This window comes from Mytilus edulis, chromosome 5 (assembly GCF_963676685.1).
Source record: "Mytilus edulis chromosome 5, xbMytEdul2.2, whole genome shotgun sequence".
NCBI classification, from domain to species: Eukaryota; Metazoa; Mollusca; class Bivalvia; order Mytilida; family Mytilidae; genus Mytilus; species Mytilus edulis.
The window spans coordinates 83154549-83177041 of NC_092348.1; the positions used below are offsets into that span (position 1 = coordinate 83154549).

Here is a 22493-nt window from a genome sequence, read left to right on the forward strand (position 1 = left end):
TCAGTTATTACCAATGTTATTTCAACTGATCGGGCGGAGCTTACTTTTTATTTAGCGTAAGGACAGTCTATTTGAAGATGTGCGTGATAAGGATGATGGCCGTTATAATTATAACTGATTTCTAATCACCTGTCAGTGTCACCAAACAGATATACAATGAACTGAGTGTATGATATAGGACGAATAACTGGACACTTTATTGATGAGTTATCCTGAAATACCTGTCTATAGATGAACTGGTCTTTAATAAGCGAACCAGTTAAACCCCGCCCAGTCATGTGAAATAAATCAAGTAATAGCAGCCATGCGTATAGTTTGTATTGTATTATGAAAATTATTGATGTTGTAATGTTTATGCCCTTTGGGGCCCATAATGGGAAATAAAATATCTTCTTCTTCTTCTTCTTCTTCTTCTTCTTCTTCTTCTTCTTCTTCTTCTTCTTCTACTTCTATACATCAAATTTAGAATGCAAAGATATTACAGTTTGTCGGTTTTCTTAAAGTTTAAGACCTAACGACATGTTTTTTTTCTATGGGACCTTCTATTTAAACAAAGAAATGTGAGGTATATATAGAAAAGGAGGATATGGTATGATTGCCAATGAGACAACTCTCAACCAGATACCAAATGATCTTCTTCTTCTTCTTCTTCTTCTTCTTCTTCTTCTTCTTCTTCTTCTTCTTCTTCTTCTTCTTCTTCTTCTTCTTCTTCTTCTTCTTCTTCTTCTTCTTCTTCTTCTTCTTCTTCTTCTTCTTCTTCTTCTTCTTCTTCTAATTTAGAATGCAAAGATATTACAGTTTGTCGGTTTTCTTAAAGTTTAAGACCTAACGACATGTTTTTTTTCTATGGGACCTTCTATTTAAACAAAGAAATGTGAGGTATATATAGAAAAGGAGGATATGGTATGATTGCCAATGAGACAACTCTCAACCAGATACCAAATGACCCATACATTAACATCTATAGGTCCAAACCGCATACTCAGCTATAGAAGGCCCAATATCTAACAACTTTTTCCTCTACATGTATATGCAGGGTTTATATTTATTTTAATTATGTTGTTTTATAGATATTCAAAATGGAAGCACAGTTTGTGGAAAAGGCTTGGTGTTCCTGGTCCAGAACCAACTCCTTTTCTTGGGATTTTGAAAGAATATTTTAAAAAGGTAATTAAATGGAATGTTCTTTTTATGTTAAAGGACATATCATTTACGCATGATTTGATAATTTTTTTTTAATTTTTCTTAAAATTTTGCATTCACTACTTGCAAATCTAAACGTCTCACAAAAAGATCAGTTTGGTCGTCCGATTTTGAACTGCCATGATTTCCGACTTTCTCCTCATCACAAAGGTGACAAGTTGTGTTAGATTCAAGTCGGATAACAAGAAACATTATAAAACTTAACCGATAGCCAAACCAGTATGTAGGAGGAATAGCAATGCCCGTTCAACGCCCCGACATACATGTATATAGATAATTGATCATATGACTGTCCTCCTCATGAACTTATTTTATCATTTAATTTAAATTTTGTATACATTATCCTGTTTGTATTTAAATGTCACTCACTTTCAATGGAAAACAATATTCGTATAAATAAAAGGGAATCATAATTATATCGCCAACAGCGGGGAATCACTATACATGTAAAAATAAGTTATACACATGTTTATGCATATTCAGGACGAGATATGTTACAGTGAAACCGTCTGATGTGATACTCTGATCGATAATTTATACATTTAAGAATTCAATGCTTCGTTTTGAAATTTTATTGATGTCTTAAAGCGTTGACTTGAGCAAATCTTGCACAATTTTATTGTATAACCGTGAAATAACTATATATTTATCAAGCCTTTCGGTAGTTTTCTGAACTTTTGGCTCCACGACGATTCAAAATTGTAGAATTGTATGAAACTGTTTTTGTAATATAATGATTGTCTTGAAAGCAAAATGTACGAGGATGGTCAATGAGGTATACATATACTGAATTAGCATGAAATATTTTCAACTGGACGTTAAGCAAACACCAATAAATTGATAAAACTGAACATTTCTAAACTCTTATAATCCTTATTTGGCAACATAACGACTGAAAATATATACATATATACGAACTACGTACACACAAGTAGCTTTCAACAATTAAAAGAAATTGCAATGAAAGGACTTCATTGATCAAACACATACATGTCTAACTTTTTAAGATAGTATATACTCCTAGAGAAAAAGAAATGATGGACAAAATCGCCATAATGATGATAACTGAAAAACCCAAAGATCGTTGACTTCAAAAGCTGAATAATACAATACATATAACGTTAGAGAAATAGACATATGAACCTATTATGAGTGTCCGGATAAATTGTTATGTATTTGTACTCCCAATACAAAAATCGGACACAATCAACGTTAAACCTCTATATTGTAGGGTTCCTGTAACACAGATTTAGAACTTGTGAGGAAATACGGCAATGTTGTCGGGTAATATAAAATTTAAACACAAACAATGATTGAAAATAATAAATAACAATCATCTGCACAAACAAACCAATAGTCAAAGGAGAAGTTGCACCCCATGAAATATCATTCTGAAAAATTGCACTAAGCAACAAGAACCCAACTGGTCAGCAAATAGTCAGTAGAAGATGTTCGATGATTAAACTCATCGACCCGTGTTATAAGAATGGCGAATGAACATTTTGAAAGTTTACCCGTCAATTAACAAACTAATTGTTAATATATAATAGTTTAATTGCTAAACTGTTAATATATATAACAGTTATACGAATACTTTTGCCATTGAAAGGAAACACAAGCCTCCATCTACCAGGAGACAAAATGCCGAGAGTTTCACCCAGTTGATGGAATCCAAAAAAGCCATTGCTTCTGCTGGAACCCCTGAACCTACCACCAATACAAGCGTAGATAACATCTGTCAGATACAAGCCAGGGATACAGTTAGTGGTATACCACTTACACCAACAAAATATCGTGGAAAACCAGAGGGACTCAACATCAAGACGAACACTGTCACTAGTCTGTACAACTCCCAGAAGGCATGCCATCGCCAGTACTTCTATACTCCAACCAAACCTAGAAGTAAGCTTCGGAGAGGGTTTTGACATTGATGGCACCGACCTACTTTGCACACCATCATATACATCGCCAATATCCTTGCCAGATCCAAAGGCCATTCGAACTGCCTTCGCCTAACTAGAACGGTCAGACACTCCGTACCAACATTAACCATCAGGTCGGAGCAAGATAAAAGGGAAAAGAATGTAGCAGATCCAACACTGCAAGAATAGGTTATTGTAGTCCGCAATATCTATTTAGATAACCGAACGTTAAAACCCAACATCAATCAAACTTTTGCCTACATTTGTAAAGTAACAATAGTCCTTTAAATAGTAACAGCCATTTTTATTCAGAGTAAGGTCCTCTCCGCGGTCCGCATTTAAGCCATGCCAATGAGACAACTATCCAACATAGTATATCATTGATATATTTAATATCAAAGACAATGGTTTGGACTTGGTTGTGATACCAATACATTAAACCATAAAGGTTAAATTGCAAGATTAAAAAAAAATGCATGCTCACCGAGGACTATCTTTTTAAAAGCACTTTAGCTTAGAGCAGGAATTGTATCTTTGCCCTGGTTAAGCAAAATATCAGATCAGTAACATCGATCTCTCTTGATATATATCATATCACCCCTTGCCTGTTACAGTAGTTTCTAGAGATTAAGGCGAACAGACGTAATGTTTATGCGTAAATTATATGGTCTGATGTTTCTCTTTGCCAATGTAATCAATAGAATAAAGAGAGGTAAAAACATAATAGAAAAAACTAAAAAGGAAATAACATATTTAGTGAATTCGTTTCAGGGTTTATCAGTGTCATATACCAAGTTTGTTAGTTGCTGATCCAGAAATGTTGAAAGTGATTTTTGTTAAGGAATTCTCTAACTTTCCAAACAGATTTGTAAGTGAAAATAAAACATTTACTAATCTATGTCAGATGAAAAGAAATAATATTCTAGTTAATGTATTTATATGATATATGCTTCATACTTTTTTAGTTTTAGAAATGCGAATTGATAACTTAAATTTTCAAAAGATTTTAAGATCACAGACAAACGCAATATTTTATTTTTAAAATGATTTTTAACAATACGTCCAACAGCATACAATTCAGTTTGATATTATATTACTAGAAACTTATTGCAGATACCAGTAAAGCCGACAGAACGAATGTTAGCTGGTGTAGCTTTGGCCCAGGGAACACATTGGAAGTTTCTCAGAAGTACAATTTCACCGACATTTACAGTGGGAAAGTTAAAACTTGTAAGTTATATCACAATCAAGCAGCAATAATCAATCATTTAGCATCAGTATAATAATAAAAGATTGGTTCAAGCTTTAATTGCTTAATAGAAGGATCAGTTGGTATTTAGAAAAATGGAAACTTTATAGTTAAATGGCTAATTCTGCTGTGCGAGTGTTTCAAACGTCGTTTCTGATAAAAGTTTTGTTGGATTTTTGTAACATGATCAGTTAGCATCATTATAATAAATATCAGTTGAAGCCTCAATTGGCAAAAAGAAGGTTCAGTTTGTATATAGAAAAATGTAAACTTTATAGTTAAGCTTCTATTTCTGCTGCGAGGAAGTGTTGTTGGATTGTAGCATCATTGACCTAGTATCTTCCCTTTCATTATGTATACGTGTTGCAAGCCTTCTATATGATAGAATTCCTCAGCATTTTGTTGTAAGCATGCGCGAAATAGCTGTGTGTTTTAACAACTTAGTCAATCTGGGAATTAACGAAACATATACTTGTCCATAAGATACCCTTTTACAACACTAAAGGTTTGGAAGTAATGTTTGAATGATACTTAGTAACGTTTGATGAAGGACTTTTATCTTCGTGGGATGGAACTACTCAGTTAGTTCTAGACACCACAAAACTGTCAAATATTTGTTTGTTCAAGTGAACTGATGATTTTCAAATTATACTTAGACATTGGAAAAGTGCCATTCGACTTTCAGTTACGAATTAATGAATGTTGGCATTTGTTTATAATTAAAACTATGATTAAAGGTGATTGTTTTCGTTCTTTATTAATTTGGGTACTATAAATGTGCTTTATTACAATTAAAATTGAGAAAGGAAACGGGGAATTGTCAAAGCGACAACAACCCGACCATAGAGCAGACAACAGCCGAAGGCCAACAATAGGTCTTAAATGTAACGAGAAACGCCCGCATCCGGAGGCGTCCTTTAGCTGGCCCCTAAACAAATATGTATACTAGTACAGTCATTATAAATGGACGTCATACTAAACTCTGAAGAAACTAAAAGTAAAAATCTTGACTTGCGACAGGCGCAAAATTGCGGCGGGGTTAAACATGTTTTTTGAGATCTCAACCCTCCCCTATACTTCTAGCCATTGTAAAAAAACAAACGCACTTATACGCACAGTAAAACTCAGTTTAAGTCCGAGTCCGATACCAGAATATGAAACAAAAGAAAATAAACAAAATGACAATTAAACATAAATAACAACAGACTAAGTAAACTAGCAGTTAATGACATGCAAGCTACAGACCTCAATTAAACTGATCGAAAAATTATGTCTTCATCATATGAATTTGAGGCACAATCCCTCCTGTTAGGGGTATAGTACTATACCATCATGCATTATATGAGAAGAACATAACCTGTGTGTTAACAACTGGTAATTAGTCTAGTTTTGATATAAACCACTTTTTTTATTCAGCTAGATATATAAGACCTTTTTATTATTTTTGCGCTCATTTTTGTTCAATGGAACTGTCAGTATCATTTTATCGTAACATTATACAGTAATACAAAATTTTCAATCAATTAGAATAAAAAAAGTTTGATAGTACCAAACATTACGGGACAATGGACAAGGAATAGAAAGATAAGACAATATCATTTTGCCCAGGGGCAATATATAGATTTTTTTCCCTAAAAATTACGAAAATACCGAGGAAAATATAAATATGAAATTACCTTATCGATAGCAAAATCAAAAGCTCAAACACACCAAATGAATAAAAACAACTGACTTCTGTCCCTTTCCTGACTTGGTACAAATATCCCGGTATGTTGAAAATAGAGGGTTAAACCTGGTTTTATAGCTAGTTAAACCACTCACTTTAAAAGGTGTTACACATCTGACGATATTTTTGTTTGGTTTGTCCTCTAGATGGTACAGAAAATCGAAAAATGTTGTCAAGCTTTGGTAGAAAACATCCACTCACAGCGGGGAGACAACGAACCTGTTGATATGAAAGAGTAAGTGTCATGTGATTTTTCATCCATAATGTCTTCAAATTTACACTTAATCAACAGAATTACCGAATCAAGATGGTACGAACTCTTACAGTGAATAATTTAAAAGTAAGGTGAAATTGACAAAATGTAATTAAACTTCTAGTCTGTATAATAAATAAAATTACATGCATTGTCAAATAGATATAAGAAGACGTGGTACGAGTGCTATTAAGACAACTCATCCAAGTCACAATTTGTAAAAGTAAACTATGTATTAAGGGCATACGATACAGTTTTGATCCCGTATTTAAATTTTGATGAAAATTTGCATGTAGGCTATTTTTTACCTGAATAGATCAAATATGTAATGAAAAACATACCTTCGTGTGCTGCTTTTGTTTAAATTAAGGTTCATATTTAAGATATTTCTTCACGGATTTGTGGACGTGTTTTTCATTTCGATAGAAACACAAAAGTTTTTTGATGTAAAAGATAAACACGATCTGTTTTTTGTTGAATTATTTGTAATTTATGTTGTTATGATATTGTAATTATTGTATTTATTTATGTTGGCCTAATTTATGTTGTATGGCCTGATAGTTGTTTACAGAATAATCTTAGAACTGTGCAGTTTAGAAATCACTGGAACAATTACAGAATGATTGGAACTTTCCAGAATTATCCTAATAAAAGATGCGTTATATAAACTTCTACATTTTACTAGAAACTTCCATTGTAACTTTCTAGGATGTTCTAGTATAGATTGTTCTAGAATTTTCCTTGACAATTATAAATATGCAGACACTAAAGTTAAACGCTCACTCTTGGACTTGGACTTAGACATCGATAGACATTAGTATTCACTTCATTTGGATTGACACTTTAATTCTACAAACAACATCATACTGGATTGTGACCGTAGTAGTGAACGTAATATTCAGATTGGATTCCGAAAGATATCCGGATACAGACAAAGATAAAAGATTGGACTCATATTTTGACAGTTAAGTTGACAGTAATATTTGTGTAATACTTCTTGTAAACTTTTGTATAATACATATTGTTAAATTTTACTATCGATTTGTGTCTTTTGTTGGCTACAATTTAAAGGCGATTTCTGGCCGTAACAGTAATTGGGGGCTCGTCCGGGATATTGAAAATATCTTATTCAAAATTTGTTTAGTAATTTTTATTATAACTAGCCAACAAAATTCTACAAAATGGCATTTGATGCCGGTAAATTTTTGAAAACGCCAGACCTGGAGGGGTTTGATAATTTAAAGAAAGAGGAGTTAGTGTTGCTTGCTAAACATCTGAAATTAGATTTTAAAGTATCTATGAGAAAACAAATTATAAAAAATTTGGTAATAGACAAATTAGTTGACGCAGACATTTTAGGTGAAGAGGCTCTTGAACTTAAGGTCGAAAATATTGACGCCTTTAAATTAAAACAGCTTGAATTAGAACATGAACTCAAATTAAAAGAACTGGAGTTAGAAAAGAAGATGAACTTAAATTAAAACAGGCAGAACTGGAAATGAAGGAAAGGTTGGAAATGGATAAAAAAGAAAAAGAAGGTGAATTTAAATTAAAAGAACTTGAAATGAAGTTAAAAGAACTTGAAATGAAGGAAAGACTAGAGATGGAGAAAATGAAAATTGAAATGGTCAAAGAAGAAAGCAACACTAAAGTCCAGTCGAAATCAGAATATTTTGATGCAGCAAAAAAAATATACGTTTGGTTCCCAGATTTTGTGAAAAAACAGTCGATAAATATTTTCCACAGTTTGAGAAAATTGCTCATAATTTGAATTGGCCAAAGCCATATTGGACTACAATGCTACAAAGTGTTTTTGAGGGTAAGGCCGCTGAAATATACTCCGCACTTCCATCAGAAAAAAGTTCCGATTATGACATGGTCAAACAGGAAGTTTTGAAAGCTTATGAGCTAGTACCAGAAGCATATAGACAGATATTTAGATCTTATAAAAAGTTTGATTCGCAAACCTATGTGGAATTTGCTCGGGAAAAAGAAGATTTATTTGATAAATGGCTTACTTCAAAGAAAACAGATAACAATTTTGATAACCTAAGACAATTGATGTTATTAGAAGAGTTCAAACAATGTGTTCATTTAGACTTAAAGACACATTTAGACGACAAAACTGTTGGGACAATACATGATGCAGCTGTAATTTCAGATAATTATACCCTTTCACATAAAAGAAGTTTCAAGGGTCAAAATGTTAATAATTCAAGTGGAAATTACAAAAATCAAAGCACTGAGCGTACTGTTGCACAGAATAAGAGTCAGTCCAGTTTTAATTTGTCTAGTCCAACATTTGATACTTTTGAGAAGAAGTCACTGATTTGTGCTTATTGTAAGAAGAATGGTCACCTGATGGCTGATTGTTTTAGACTCCAGAAGAAGAATGAACGAGATAATAAGTCGAAGTCCTAGAGTAAGTGCCAAAACCAGATAAAACCTTTCGTTTCGTGACTGATTTCAGAAAAGTAAATTCAGTCTCAAAATCTGATTCCTATCCGATTCCAAGGATAGACGATTGTATTGACAACATTGGTCAAGCAAAATTTGTGAGCAAATTTGATTTGTTGAAAGGTTATTGGCAAGTTCCATTGACACAGAGAGCTCGTGAAGTATCAGCTTTTGTTACTCCAGACTTTGAAAAACAATTTAAACTTGCCGTTGATGCAAGCGATGTAGGAATTGGAGCTGTTTTATATCAAGAGACAGATGATAATGTTGAGAAACCTATATCATATTTTTCTAAGAAATTAGATAAACATCAGAAAAATTATTCAACTATTGAAAAAGAGTGTTTTGCAATGTTGTCAGCACTTCAACATTTTGATGTATATTTGAATCCCACTGTATATCCTATTCTTGTTTGTACTGATCATAATCCTCTCACCTTCATACATAAAATGAGAAACAAGAATCAGAGGTTGACTAGGTGGAGTTTATTGTTACAGGAATATGATGTAATTGTAAAACACATTAAGGGTAAAGATAATGTAATAGCAGATGCTTTATCTAGAGCTTATTAAAACACTTTGTATATACTATGTATTTTTGTTCATATTATTCATGATAAGTTTTTGTTACACTAAAACTTCTTTTAAGGGGGGAGGTGTTATGATATTGTAATTATTGTATTTATTTATGTTGGCCTAATTTGTGTTGTATGGCCTGATAGTTGATTACAGAATAATCTTAGAACTGTGCAGTTTAGAAATCACTGGAACAATTACAGAATGATTGGAACTTTCCAGAATTATCCTAATAAAAGATGCGTTATATAAACTTCTATATTTTACTAGAAACTTCCATTGTAACTTTCTAGGATGTTCTAGTATAGATTGTTCTAGAATTTTCCTTGACAATTATATATATGCAGACACTAAAGTTAAACGCTCACTCTTGGACTTGGACTTAGACATCGATAGACATTAGTATTCACTTCATTTGGATTGACACTTTAATTCTACAAACAACATCATACTGGATTGTGACCGTAGTAGTGAACGTAATATTCAGATTGGATTCCGAAAGATATCCGGATACAGACAAAGATAAAAGATTGGACTCGTATTTTGACAGTTAAGTTGACAGTAATATTTGTGTAATACTTCTTGTAAACTTTTGTATAATACATATTGTTAAATTTTACTATTGATTTGTGTCTTTTGTTGGCTACAATTTAAAGGCGATTTCTGGCCGTAACAATGTGACGTATGCCCTTAAGTAACCGTAAAAGAAAGGGAAAAAAAAAATGTTTGTATTTTCAGTTATCTGCGTCACAACTATGTCTACTTGACATTTAATTGATTGATAATTATCAAAGGTACCAGGCTTATAATTTAATACGCCAGACGCGCGTTTTGACTACACAAGACTCATCGATGACGCCCAGATCAAAATGGTTAGAAAGTCAAACAAGTATAAAGTTGAAGAGCATTGGGGACCCAAAATTCCAAAAAGTTACGCCAAATACGGCTGTAGTAATCTATGCCTGAGATAAAAAAAAATACATAGTATTTCGAATAGTTGATACTTTTGCTAACAGTAAATTTAAAAATTGAAAAACGGCTCAGATTTATAACACCATTGTCACGTAAGTTATAATGTCAGGTTAAGATCGTGTTTTTTCTTCCGTGAATCGGTCCAGTTGTTTCGAGTGTAGCAAGGTTCTTTTTCAATGAAATTGCTTGCGATCAAATTAATATACTGCAATTGCATAGTATAATAAATAAATTTAGTGTTTTTACTGCCTTCTGATTGGTTAAAATTATTAGTTTTATTTTCAATGTTGTCAATTTTGATGGCGACACGCCCACTCTGACGTTTAGTATTCATACGCCAACATGTGTGTACGTTGTTATTGTTAATATAAATAATATAAAAAGTTCTTTGAGCCTTATTTTTTGATAGAAATTTATTTATAATGAATGGCAATAATTTATTTTGATTTTATTGAACCATAAAAGTAATTTTTGACTCTTCACATTTTACATAATCTGCTTCGCGGATTATTCAATGTGAAGAGTCAAAAATTAGTTTTATGGTTCAATAAAATCAAAATAAATAATAGCCATTCATTAAATAGTGTCATCCACGAACAGTGATCAACAGTAACACTATGATTTTTTAGATTGTGTGGAGCATTTACTATGGATGTCATATCTAGTACAGCTTTTGGTATTGAGGTTAATTCCCAGAAAGAGCCAAATAATAGATTTGTTTTCTATGGAAAGAAAGCAGCCATTGGACAACTTGCCTCATCATTTGCTGTTTTTATCAGTAATTTATTTTATTAACGACTGTATAAATCATTTGTTGTTGTCGTAATTATGTGAACCATATATAAATTAAGAACACAGATTATTGTTTGACATTCAGATCAACAGTATACAACACTATAAGAATAAAGAGACGTGGAAAGTTTACGAATGAGACAACTGTCCAATAAAATTCAAATGAAGTGTATATATGTGAGTAATTATAGGCAACCATGCGGCCTTCAACAACGAGAAAAAAACATACTGTAAAGGCTAACGATTTTTTTTCAATTTAAGAATCGTTATAACCAATCAAAAACACATTGAGTATTCATATGCGAATTAATTTATTAATTCTATTTTTCAGTAATAAATTCATTGCAATCTTTTTATCGATCTGCTTATCAATCAATAACACTTCTGTTTTAAAAGTAAGGTGAAGATTCTATGTTAAACTTATTGCCATCTCGGAGTACATTAGATAACCCCGAAGTTTGGTGGTGTTGGTGTTGATCAGTATTTTGTTTGTAGCCTGTGTGCTGTTGCTTGTATTTTCGTATTGGCAATGATATTTTTTTTATCTTTATTTATTTTACTTAATGTGGTTGACTGTCCATTTGAATCTACTGCATGTTGGTGATGATTTGTATACTAGTAAAGCATCCTACTAAACTGACTATAAAATTTGGAATATGTACTATTAGTTCAGTTGAACCCCAAATAATTGGAAATTTGCTAAAATTACATATTCAATCATATTTATTTTACCAATTAAAGCTTACTAACGTAATTATGTTGCAGTTTTACGGATGATTATTCTAAATTCCACATAAAAATTTCCACAGTGATGCACTCAGTATTCAGCCCTTAATTTATCATTTCACACTATCAAAGCTGTACCAGTACAGTGACACAAGAGATTTATAAACCGTATGGACGAATATATATTGAAAATGTTTCTATTTCAGTGATGTTTCCATTTCTGAAAAATATAGTTGGTACCATCCTGCTCCATGGAAATAGAGTTGGCAAAGATGTGATTGAATTCTTCGACACTGCGCTACGGTCTGCTATTGATCTTCGAAAAGAAGGAAAGAATGAGGTATTGGAATTCAATGTGAATACAATAGATCAGAAAATATATCGTTCATTTAAACATACGTGTAATATGTTTGATTCAGTTCCTCAATCCTATTTTTTTTTTAAATATACAATGTATATTAATGGTTTTTACGCTAAGTCTTTATTTTGGTTTTTGGATTTCAAACTGATTATATATTAATCCCCAATTGATCTTCCTCTAAGTTCAGTATTTTTGTGATTTTACTTTAAACTTTCCCAGCTATAAATTTTACCATGAGCAGCAGTCTGAATTTATTCAAGCTAAACGTGTTGTGCACACGAAAAGGATTTGGAGATTGATAAGGTAAAGAGGTCTTTAAAATGTGATTTTCGTGTGCACAACACCTTTTCACATGTTTAATTGAAGAAATTCAGACTGCTTCTAACTGTCAAGTTTACATTTGTGAAAGTTAATCATAAATTCAGTGTTAAATCCCACAACCAAAAATAAAGCTTAAGCTGATCAACCATTATTATTGCTTCCTAAACGATTTCAGATTTGAATATAGGAAAAAAAAACTCATAAAAGATACTAGTCTTTGGTATTAGTCAATTTGTTTTTGAAATAAGGAAATAATTTCCGACGATACATTCGATACTAGTATCCCTTTAATAAGTTGGAATAATTATTTCAACTTCTTCTTTGGTTGCTTACAATGTACAAGTAAGCGTGATGTCATTAGTATTGTCGCATATATTATTGCTAATACCAAATTATTATATATTATATAGCAATACCAAGATTTCCTACAATTAATGATGAACGCAAGACACAAGGACGAAAAAAGAGGTCAGAAATAAATCAATCATTTAAAATAAAAATAAAAATGTGTGTTTTATGTAGTGTGACTATGGAAAATATATAATGAGCCCTGTACAACAGTAATAAAAAATAAAAAGTCCAAACAGACAACATTAGCAAAAACTATCATTTAACTAATGGTTGTGGAAAACGAAATTACGAAAAAAGTTCTTTTCCATTTGTGGCTTTAATATTTTATTACTACATTTTGTAACTGCAAACAGTTGATTGTTATCAATCATTGCAAAAAGTTGGTTTTAAATACTTTTTGCAAGCATTTGATAACATTTTATGTTCACTTACTGTTGATCACTTCATATTTTAAGTTATATTTTTGTTTACTGGGAAATCACAGTAATTCATTGGAACCAATGTCATACTTTGGAATAATTCCATCTAGTTCTTAATTTATATGAACTAATGCAAAAATCAAGAAAAAGTCAAATTACTTTTACTTTGCCTTAATGTTATATGCTTGGAGACGCATAGATATACATGTAACACCATTATTTTTAAATGCATAAAAGGGTAGGGTAAACTTTAGTTTGATGTTGTTTATATCTATATCATCAATAGAATAGCAATATGTATTTAACTAATCATTTTTTCCAATATTCAGGTTGCTATGTAGTCTAATTTTTAATAAAAAACATTTTGACAGATGATATTTTTGCAAAACTGCACTTTAGAAAAAAAAATCTGTAACCGAAATTAATTGCAGGAGAAAGCAAAACAAAATTGAATTGAAATGGTAAAAGAGAAAACACCACTTAATCCGTTTCATTTGTCTAAAGTGTTGAGGATTTATGATCACAATTCATTATATAAATCGTGTCTTAATCGACCACTTGTCTGCTAGACGAATGATACTCAAAGGATTTATACCATACATCATGTTGTATCGACTTTAGGGGTTAAGTCAAAAACATCTAAAAGAATCAATAATTGTGTTACAACTACAGTTGTATGAGTATGTACAGCAATCGACGTGTAATATATATTAAAAACCACTATTGGTATTAAGATATGAATCTAAATCAGGGAAGAGTGATATCAAGGACTGTAGAAACCGAAAAAAAAACACAAGTTACTTATGCAAATATAATCTTAAAAGAAAAGCAACAGATTTGAAGTCTTCATCTCAAAGTTTCATAATCTTCCATATTGAGCAATATTTTATACCTCATTACAAATTCAAAGGAACAACTAGTACCAATTCAGGTAGTCTGTGTGCCTTGAACTACAAAGAAGAGGATAATTTGAGTAACTAAAAAACCCACCATCACTGGCGATGAACTAACAACAAAATACTGTTATAAAATCTGTATTGTGAATAAAGAATGATATAAGATATTTAGATTACCATTGGTCATCAGATTTAGATAATTATGTGCAATATAACTTCTCTGTAGGAACAATAATTTCAATTGAAATAGCCATAAAGAGACACAACTTTGCTTTGCTTTTTAATGTCTTTTAATACAATGTTTTTAATTATTAACATATTGAAGTGTTACAAATGACTCATTTTAAGGCGACCATTACATTGTTGTGAACCATACGATGACTATAAGGGAAGCGTAGACCTGTATGTTTTATTTTTTAGGAAGATAAAATGTACTTATTACATATGTAACTTTACTTATAAGTATAAGGTCAGCTACAAATTTAATTAGTAAATTTTATACTGATGAGGATAAAAGAGGGACGAAAGATACCAAAGGGACGGTCAAACTCATAAATCTAAAACAAACTGACAACGCCATGGCTAAAAATAAAAAAGACAAACAGAAAAACAATAGTACACACGACACAAAATAGAAAACTAAAGAATAAACAACACGAACCCCACCAAAAACTAGGGGTGATAAGTAACACTACGCCACCTAAAGCTGAACTGCTGCTCAGTCTAGATGGCCGAGTGGTCTAATGTGCTGAACACATTTTCGGCGGTGTTGTCTCGATATCAAAATCCGAATCCCGGCGAGGAAAGAACACAAATTTGCAAATCTAAAACTGTTGGGCGTATATTTATTAGGGTCCAAAAAAGTTAAAAAGTATATTTTAACAAAACATATTCGACTAACAGGTCGAACAACTAATGTTCATAAACCCTGCTGACTGCCATTGACGGTTGCCAAATAAATTGATCATAAGATGTAACAAATAGAAAACAATAAACTTGCGGCTATGATGGTAAACCACAAACGTGAGGTGCTAAAATTTGTAAACAATATCAAGATTTCAACAACTAATGTCTCTTCCGTGATGTAAGAAATCGAACAGTATTTGGAAGGCCATATAATTTACCTCAATTTAGCGGAGGGAAACGATAATACTAGCCCAAACGAAATAAATACAAACAAGTCTAAATTAAAAAAAAAACCAACGTTCAAACCTATGATTGTGTTGGATAAAAACCAATTACATGTAAAACAAATTTCGTTGTAGAGGGGTCTAAATACTCCACAAGCAACATTTTCCAAAAGACCAAAAAAAAAAGTAAAAAAGTATTTAAGATTACTCATTGAACACTCCTTTATACAGGTTTAAATGAAATGGAGTTGAAATCAAACGCCATGACATTCTTCCTAGCAGGCTATGACACAACTGCCAATACACTATCATTTGCTTGTTATGCACTGGCCACTAACTCAGATATACAGAAGAAGCTTATTGAGGAGATCGATACCGTTCTTTGTGGGGTGAGTTCTTATTTACTCGGTAGCCGATAACCATTGTCTAAATCAAATTATGTTTAAAAACTACGATTTGAATTAAGAATTGTCTCATTGCCACTCATACCACATCTTCGTACACTACATACACAAGAAAATAAATGAAAATAAAGTGGCCAAGCACTTTTAATACAAGGCAAATTAGTATAACAAAATACTTTTATTTCTTTAAATGTGTTCTTATGCTGCGGCAAATAGTTTTAAAAGGTAATGCAATCAATTGGCATTTTGAAAATCAATAACATTTTCTTATAATGCTATTTACAAACAAAACGTGAATAAAAAATAAATATATTGATACTGTGAAAGATAATTTGGTGACTACCTGAAAAATTACATGACATAAAAGTTAATTAAACACATCATGTGCAAAATCAGTTTGTTCTCTGTGGGCTTGTTCAGAGATCTCAAAGTTTAAAATCTAAATATCTAAATACTCACAACACTCGACGTTAAGAATTAAATGTGGGTTAAAATGATATAAACGTACATATTCGGTCGATTCAAATTTTTTATTGCAAGAATTAATATGATTACAGCTTAAAACATTTGCTTTAACATAGGAAAAACCCCAATATGAAGACATATCAAAGTTACAGTACTTGGACAGATTCGTGAATGAAGTTTTGCGTCTTTATGGAGCTGCAACTAGGTAAGTCATAAAAGTATATAAGAAAGCAGTAAAACAACAAAAAATACCGAGCCCTGAGAAAAATTCTCATAAAGTTCATAAGCAAATGGCAAAATCAAAACATCTAACACATCAAACAAATAGATAACAACTGGGATATTCCTGACCTGATACAGGCATGAAGAGATATTGCTTTTTCAAACACTCATGAGTCAACGATTCATCAAGGGCATAAACCAAATGAAATCTAGGGATCAACATTTTTACTCAACAATATTTTTTTTTGTAGTTTTCAACTATAACAATTTTATTACTGGAAAATAACTTTAAATTGTCAGGATATTATGCACTGTCAATTCCGGCCCACTGATGGTAAACTAACTTTGTCAATAACTGGTCGTCTATTATTTACCTCGTTGTTTGTTAAATATATATAAATATAACTAAAAAAATATATAATTTTTATTGATTTATGTCAACTGATATGGAAGTATTCATGTTTCAATTTCTTCAATGTTTTGTAAAATTATTGTTGTAAAACATATTTGTTTTAAATAAGTCCCATCTGATTCTGCTGAAATGAATTTACAATATATAGTTTACGATTAATCGAATGTTATAAATCTATTTTGATTATACCACAAAAATAATAAAAACAAAATCGTATTTGAGTGATCATGACCTACGTAGTAGACACATTCTTCTGATATGCATACCTTACCATCCAAACCAATACACACCAGTCAAATTGACAGTTAAAAAATTTCAAATAGTTAATAAATCTTTACAGTAGTCATTTATTATGGGGTGGTATGATCTAGGACAGCAAAAAAACACCGACCGTGTGTTGAGACATAATCAATTTGTATCATGCAATCAATTCCTGATGGTGACAAAAAAAAAACCAACAACATGTGAAGTGTATATTTTATTCGCTTTCCATAATTCAATATACATTGCTGTTTGTATTCATTAGATACAGTCAATATAATGTAAAATTGCAGTAAAATAACTGCTTTTACAACCGTTTTGTAGATTTAATAGGGAATGTCAGAGCGATATCAAGATTAAAGACACGTTTATTCCCAAAGGAACAGACATTAGTGTACCTTCATTTGCATTGCACAGAAATCCTGAATTCTGGCCAGATCCTGACAAGTTTGATCCTGAAAGGTAAATGGCAGAAAATTTATGTATAAAATAAAATAATAATATGTGTTGTAATTGTCAATGAGACGATTCCTCGAAAGAAACCAAAATAACACAGACATAACTACAGGACACCATAATGACTTCAACAATGAGTAAAACAATACATAATAAATTATAATAAAAGGACCCGAAATTACAAGTGTAAAACAATTCAGAAAACTAACTGCTTCAGGAATAATTTACAAAATAATAAACGAAAAACAAATATGATATACAGGAACAAACGAGAATCACTGATTTACAGGTTCTTGACTAAGGACAGACACATACAGTTTATGGCTAGGTGAAACTAGTTTGAAAGTGTCCTATGTTGAGACAGTGGTACAACAGAACACTATGAGAACCTGCTATAAAATCATTTGAAAAAGGCTTGACTCTTTGATGGATACAAATCAGAAATAAATATAACTAAAATACGTACTGGATGTGGCAGAATACTTATACAACAACAAGACACTAAGTACAGATCTGAAACTACTGGCAGCCACTACATTTAGTGCATAGCCAGTAAAAACTTACATAGTCTATTTGTAGACATAATATATGTTATATGTATTGTGTATTTACTGTTTAATTGCAATTATAACATTAATGATTTTTCTTAGCATTTATTATTGTCCTACCATAAATGCTTCCTCCCTTTAATGTATACGTGCTTTTTTGGATATCCCAGTACAAAGTGACGATGCATTCTTTTTTGATATTATCGTTTTAAAAGGAAACTATTTATATATGAATAATGATTGATTTAGAAAAATTACGTTATCCATTCGTTTGATGTGTTTGAGCTTTTGATTTTGTCATATGATACCGGACGTTCCGTTTCAAATTTTCCTCAATTTGTTTTTTATTTTACATTTGTAGTAAAACAAATGACTTTTGTTATATTTGAAAGAGTATTGATCATTTTCATCATGACAGCAGATTTGAATTTAAGGAAAGGCAAGTCGACATAATGCCTGTGTGTTTAGCTCTTAGCACTGTTCGAACCTCAAGTGTAATAAATGCATTAGATAAATGCATTTGGCGACTGTATTGGAAAAGTTCTTGTAATGGATATAGTTTTCATTTTAAATGTATTTTTCAAAGCTGAATACTATTTTATATGCATTATTAAAATGTTTGTTTAACTCGTTTAAAGACATATTCATTTGTAACAGATTTACTGAAGACAACATCTCAAAACGACCAGAATATAGTTTTATCCCATTTGGCATCGGTCCAAGAATATGCATTGGTATGAGGCTGGCATTACTTGAGGCAAAAATGGCTTTGGTGTATATGCTTCAGAATTTCTCTTTCACCGTTTGTGATACGACGGAGGTACGTTAAAGTTTCTGACATGAAATTGACCTTACATCATTTATACCATAAATGATAGATGCAAGGTTATTTGGTTATTATATAAAATAATATGACTACCTTTTATATATTGTGCATAAAGATGGAATTATGCTAATCTGTAAATTATCTAATCTGCAATCAATTGCATATTCATGCTCAATATATCATGAACTCTAGATTCTACAGTCGAGGATAGGTATCACTTGGCCACCGAACGCTGAACTTGTATTCAGCCATGGTAGCCGAGTTGTCTAAAGCACTGGACACAGTGCAGGTGGTGTTTTGCTTTCGATATCAAAATATCATGAGTTTGATTCCCGGCGAGGGTTGAACAAAAATTTGATTCCGAAAATTTGTAGATTTATCATTTTTGTGCTGATATTTAGGGTGAATATGAATATTATAGGTGTTTTAACCGTGTATCACATTCACTTATGATCCAATGGAGAGATCTATCGTAGAGTGGTCACTTGTTTAGGCGTATCTTTATATGACGCCCGACAAGCAAAAACGACCCTTATGGCAAAAATTATGAATTATCAGATTTTGTATTAATTAATCAGAAAATACTAATGCCAACTCAATGTAGAAAAATGGGAACGAACGGTGAAAAACTAGTTGCGAAATTTCAATTTTGTTTACACATGAAAACGTGCTCTAACGTAAATTCAATATAACGTTTGAATCAATTGATTTAAGTTTGCTGCAATTTACTAGTTTACTCTTCTCCTGGTGCTTTACAAAATGAATCCAGATATTCCTTTCTAGCGACGAATTTTTTTATATGGAAGTTCCTACCTAACACGTGCAAGTCCGACTGCATGAATAGCTACAGGACGAACCAACAGATCGAATAATAAAGGACAATGAAGAGTATCTATTTTTTTTCTAAACTTGTGTATTTTCCTTTTGTATTATTAATTCCTGATTTATCACGAGTAGCAATGACATAATGGTACTTTCTGATACCAAAGAATAGGTAAAATTGGTTTCTAATCTCGCCATTGCTAGGTAGTTTCATCGTTCTCTTACACTGTTACAAAACGACTTATCTTATTGATGATGATTTTCGAACGAATTCTGCTACATTAGATATAGTATCACAGTTTGATCGTCAGTATTGTTTAGCTTGACAAAATCTACCAAACGTTTAGTATGACCAACGAACAAGGCTTATTTTTCTAATATTGTCCAGTTAACACAAACAAATCAAGATAGTCAGTCAAATACCATTTTTTTTCACGTTTATTTGTTGGATTTCAAATATAAGAATATATTTCATTTTGTTAGCGATTTCATTTATTTTGCAGTGTTATTTTTGATATGATAAAAAATCACGAAGTTATATTATATATGCAAAACAATAACGTTAAGTTACATTACTCCATGGTAACGTTACTTAGTTACATAGATATAAGAAAATGTTATAGGAGTGCCAACGAGACAACTCTCCATCCAAGTCACAATTTGTAAAGTTAACCATTATTGGTAATACATTGATAAGACCCGTGAAGGATGAAAACGGTAGAACAAGGATGCAAATATTTTATTATCTACTTACCTGATTTTGTGTTTTTTTATATAGAAGAATTTGTACACGACTTGATTTTATATTTTTTTTATATATAAATATAATATTTGTAATTTGTATATTATACAGATATTGTATAGGCGTTAGCGCTTTATTAAAATAATTTATTCATTTATTAAATTCATTTTATATTTATGTAATGAAACATAGATTGTTAGATATTTTGAATTATTAAAAACATATTTTATTGCAGATACCGGTCACATTTGAAAAAGGATTTGTTCTGAAGGCACAGAATGGGGTAGTTTTGAATGCAAATCCTCGTCAAGACACACAATAGAATACTTACACATAATATAAGGACTTTATGACTCGATTATTAAAAATAATTGTTAATTTGAATTGAACGGTCTTTCATATAACAGATACATATAAGCAGGCAATGTTAAAATGATTTGTAATATCACTTCATGTTAAAATTTGTTGTTAGTTACAAGTGGTTGCGTGATTGTATAATAAATATGTTATGCAAAAACATACATAAACAAAATGATATGTTCTGAAATTGTAATATATATGTACAATGTACCACACAAATATTTTTTGTATTAGGGTATTGTAACGTAGTGTGTTTTTTGTTCAATTGAAAATAAGAATAACTTCTCTTCCAATACCTGACCTCCACCTAAACTTCATATACAATATGAAGCAATAATTGCTGCCTGATCAGTTCAGATAATCAAAAACATTTATGTAATATTCTTGATTATGTCTTGTGGTACCAAATTTCGTTTAGTATTTTTGTGATTTGCAAGAAATAACACAAATTATGATATTTATACACACCATAATACAACTGAAAAGCATTTTACAAAAATAAACAAAATGCAAGCGTGCATTGGATAACAAAAAAAAACACTTTTAGTGCACCTTTTCGAATTTAATGATCTTGTCATTAACATTTAGAAATATGCAGCCAACAGCTTTACCCAGAAGTGTATTTCATTAAAAATGTAATCTGAAAGGATGTTAGTATGTGTAATATATATTTTTGAAGTAAAACTGTTGCGCATTATTAATTAAAAAAATTTTATTCAGAATATGAGCATTTAGGTAGATTTCGACATGTTTATTACGTCATGGTGACTCAGAAGCAACTTCGACACAAATAAAAACAAAACGGAAACAAACCGACCCGATACAGGTGAAGCGGTTTATGACCAAAAAATACCTAAAATAATATTGAAATCACTCTAGGATTATTTTACCTCAGGGAGTTGAAGCCTTAGTTTATTAAAACAATAGTTACAAATCGAGTTGATTTTATCAAGATATACCCGAGTACTCGGTTGGAAATATACCTACAAAACGGTAACACAAAAAATACGTAAACAAAGCTATTTACATAAGTATCTAGGACAGGGAATTACATACAGTTATGAATAGTTCGTTACCGTCAAGTACTAACTAAGCAAAACACAATAATCTATTTAATATCAAGATATACCCGAGTACTCGGTTGGAAATATATCTACAAAACGGTAACACAAAAAATACGTACACAAAGCTATTTACATAAGTATCTAGGACAGGGAATTACACACAGTTATTAATAGTTCGTTACCGTCAAGTACTAAGTAAGCAAAACACAATAATCTATTTAATATAATTTAATATACACCCATTAAAAAATATAACAAGAAGAAAACCATGTCAAACAATAGTACCTTTTTTCTTTATCATTCAGAAACGCTTTGAATGGTTACAAAGTCGTAAAGATTAGACGTTGTAACTTTTAATTGAGGGTCACTAGAAGATACCATGAATAAAGTTATGTTATTTTGAAACATTTTCTTTGAAACAATTGTTTGTGTTACCCTTCAGTGTTTCTATTGTTCCATTGTTTTCCTCTCATAGTTGACGTTTTTCTCTCAGTTTTAGTTTGTAATCCGGATTTGTTTTCTCTAAATCGATTTATGACTTTTGAACAACCGAATACT

At 31.4% G+C, this 22493-nt stretch overlaps 1 protein-coding gene across 3 annotated transcripts in view; it reads left to right on the top strand.

Moving 5' to 3' along the window:
- Nucleotides 1–21043, top strand: part of LOC139524638 (cytochrome P450 3A21-like) — a 29240-nt gene extending 8197 nt beyond the window's left edge. For all 3 annotated transcript variants that reach the window (XM_071319589.1, XM_071319590.1, XM_071319588.1), the window contains 13 exons: nt 1071–1167; nt 2435–2487; nt 3897–3993; nt 4239–4355; nt 6247–6335; nt 10987–11135; nt 12082–12215; nt 12968–13025; nt 15585–15742; nt 16339–16427; nt 17442–17579; nt 18779–18941; nt 20747–21043. In XM_071319589.1, coding sequence (XP_071175690.1) covers nt 1071–1167; nt 2435–2487; nt 3897–3993; nt 4239–4355; nt 6247–6335; nt 10987–11135; nt 12082–12215; nt 12968–13025; nt 15585–15742; nt 16339–16427; nt 17442–17579; nt 18779–18941; nt 20747–20833 — 1429 coding nt within the window. In that variant the 3' untranslated portion in view covers nt 20834–21043. The remainder of the gene's footprint in view (nt 1–1070; nt 1168–2434; nt 2488–3896; nt 3994–4238; nt 4356–6246; nt 6336–10986; nt 11136–12081; nt 12216–12967; nt 13026–15584; nt 15743–16338; nt 16428–17441; nt 17580–18778; nt 18942–20746) is intronic.
- The last annotated feature ends 1450 nt before the right edge of the window (nt 21044–22493 follow it).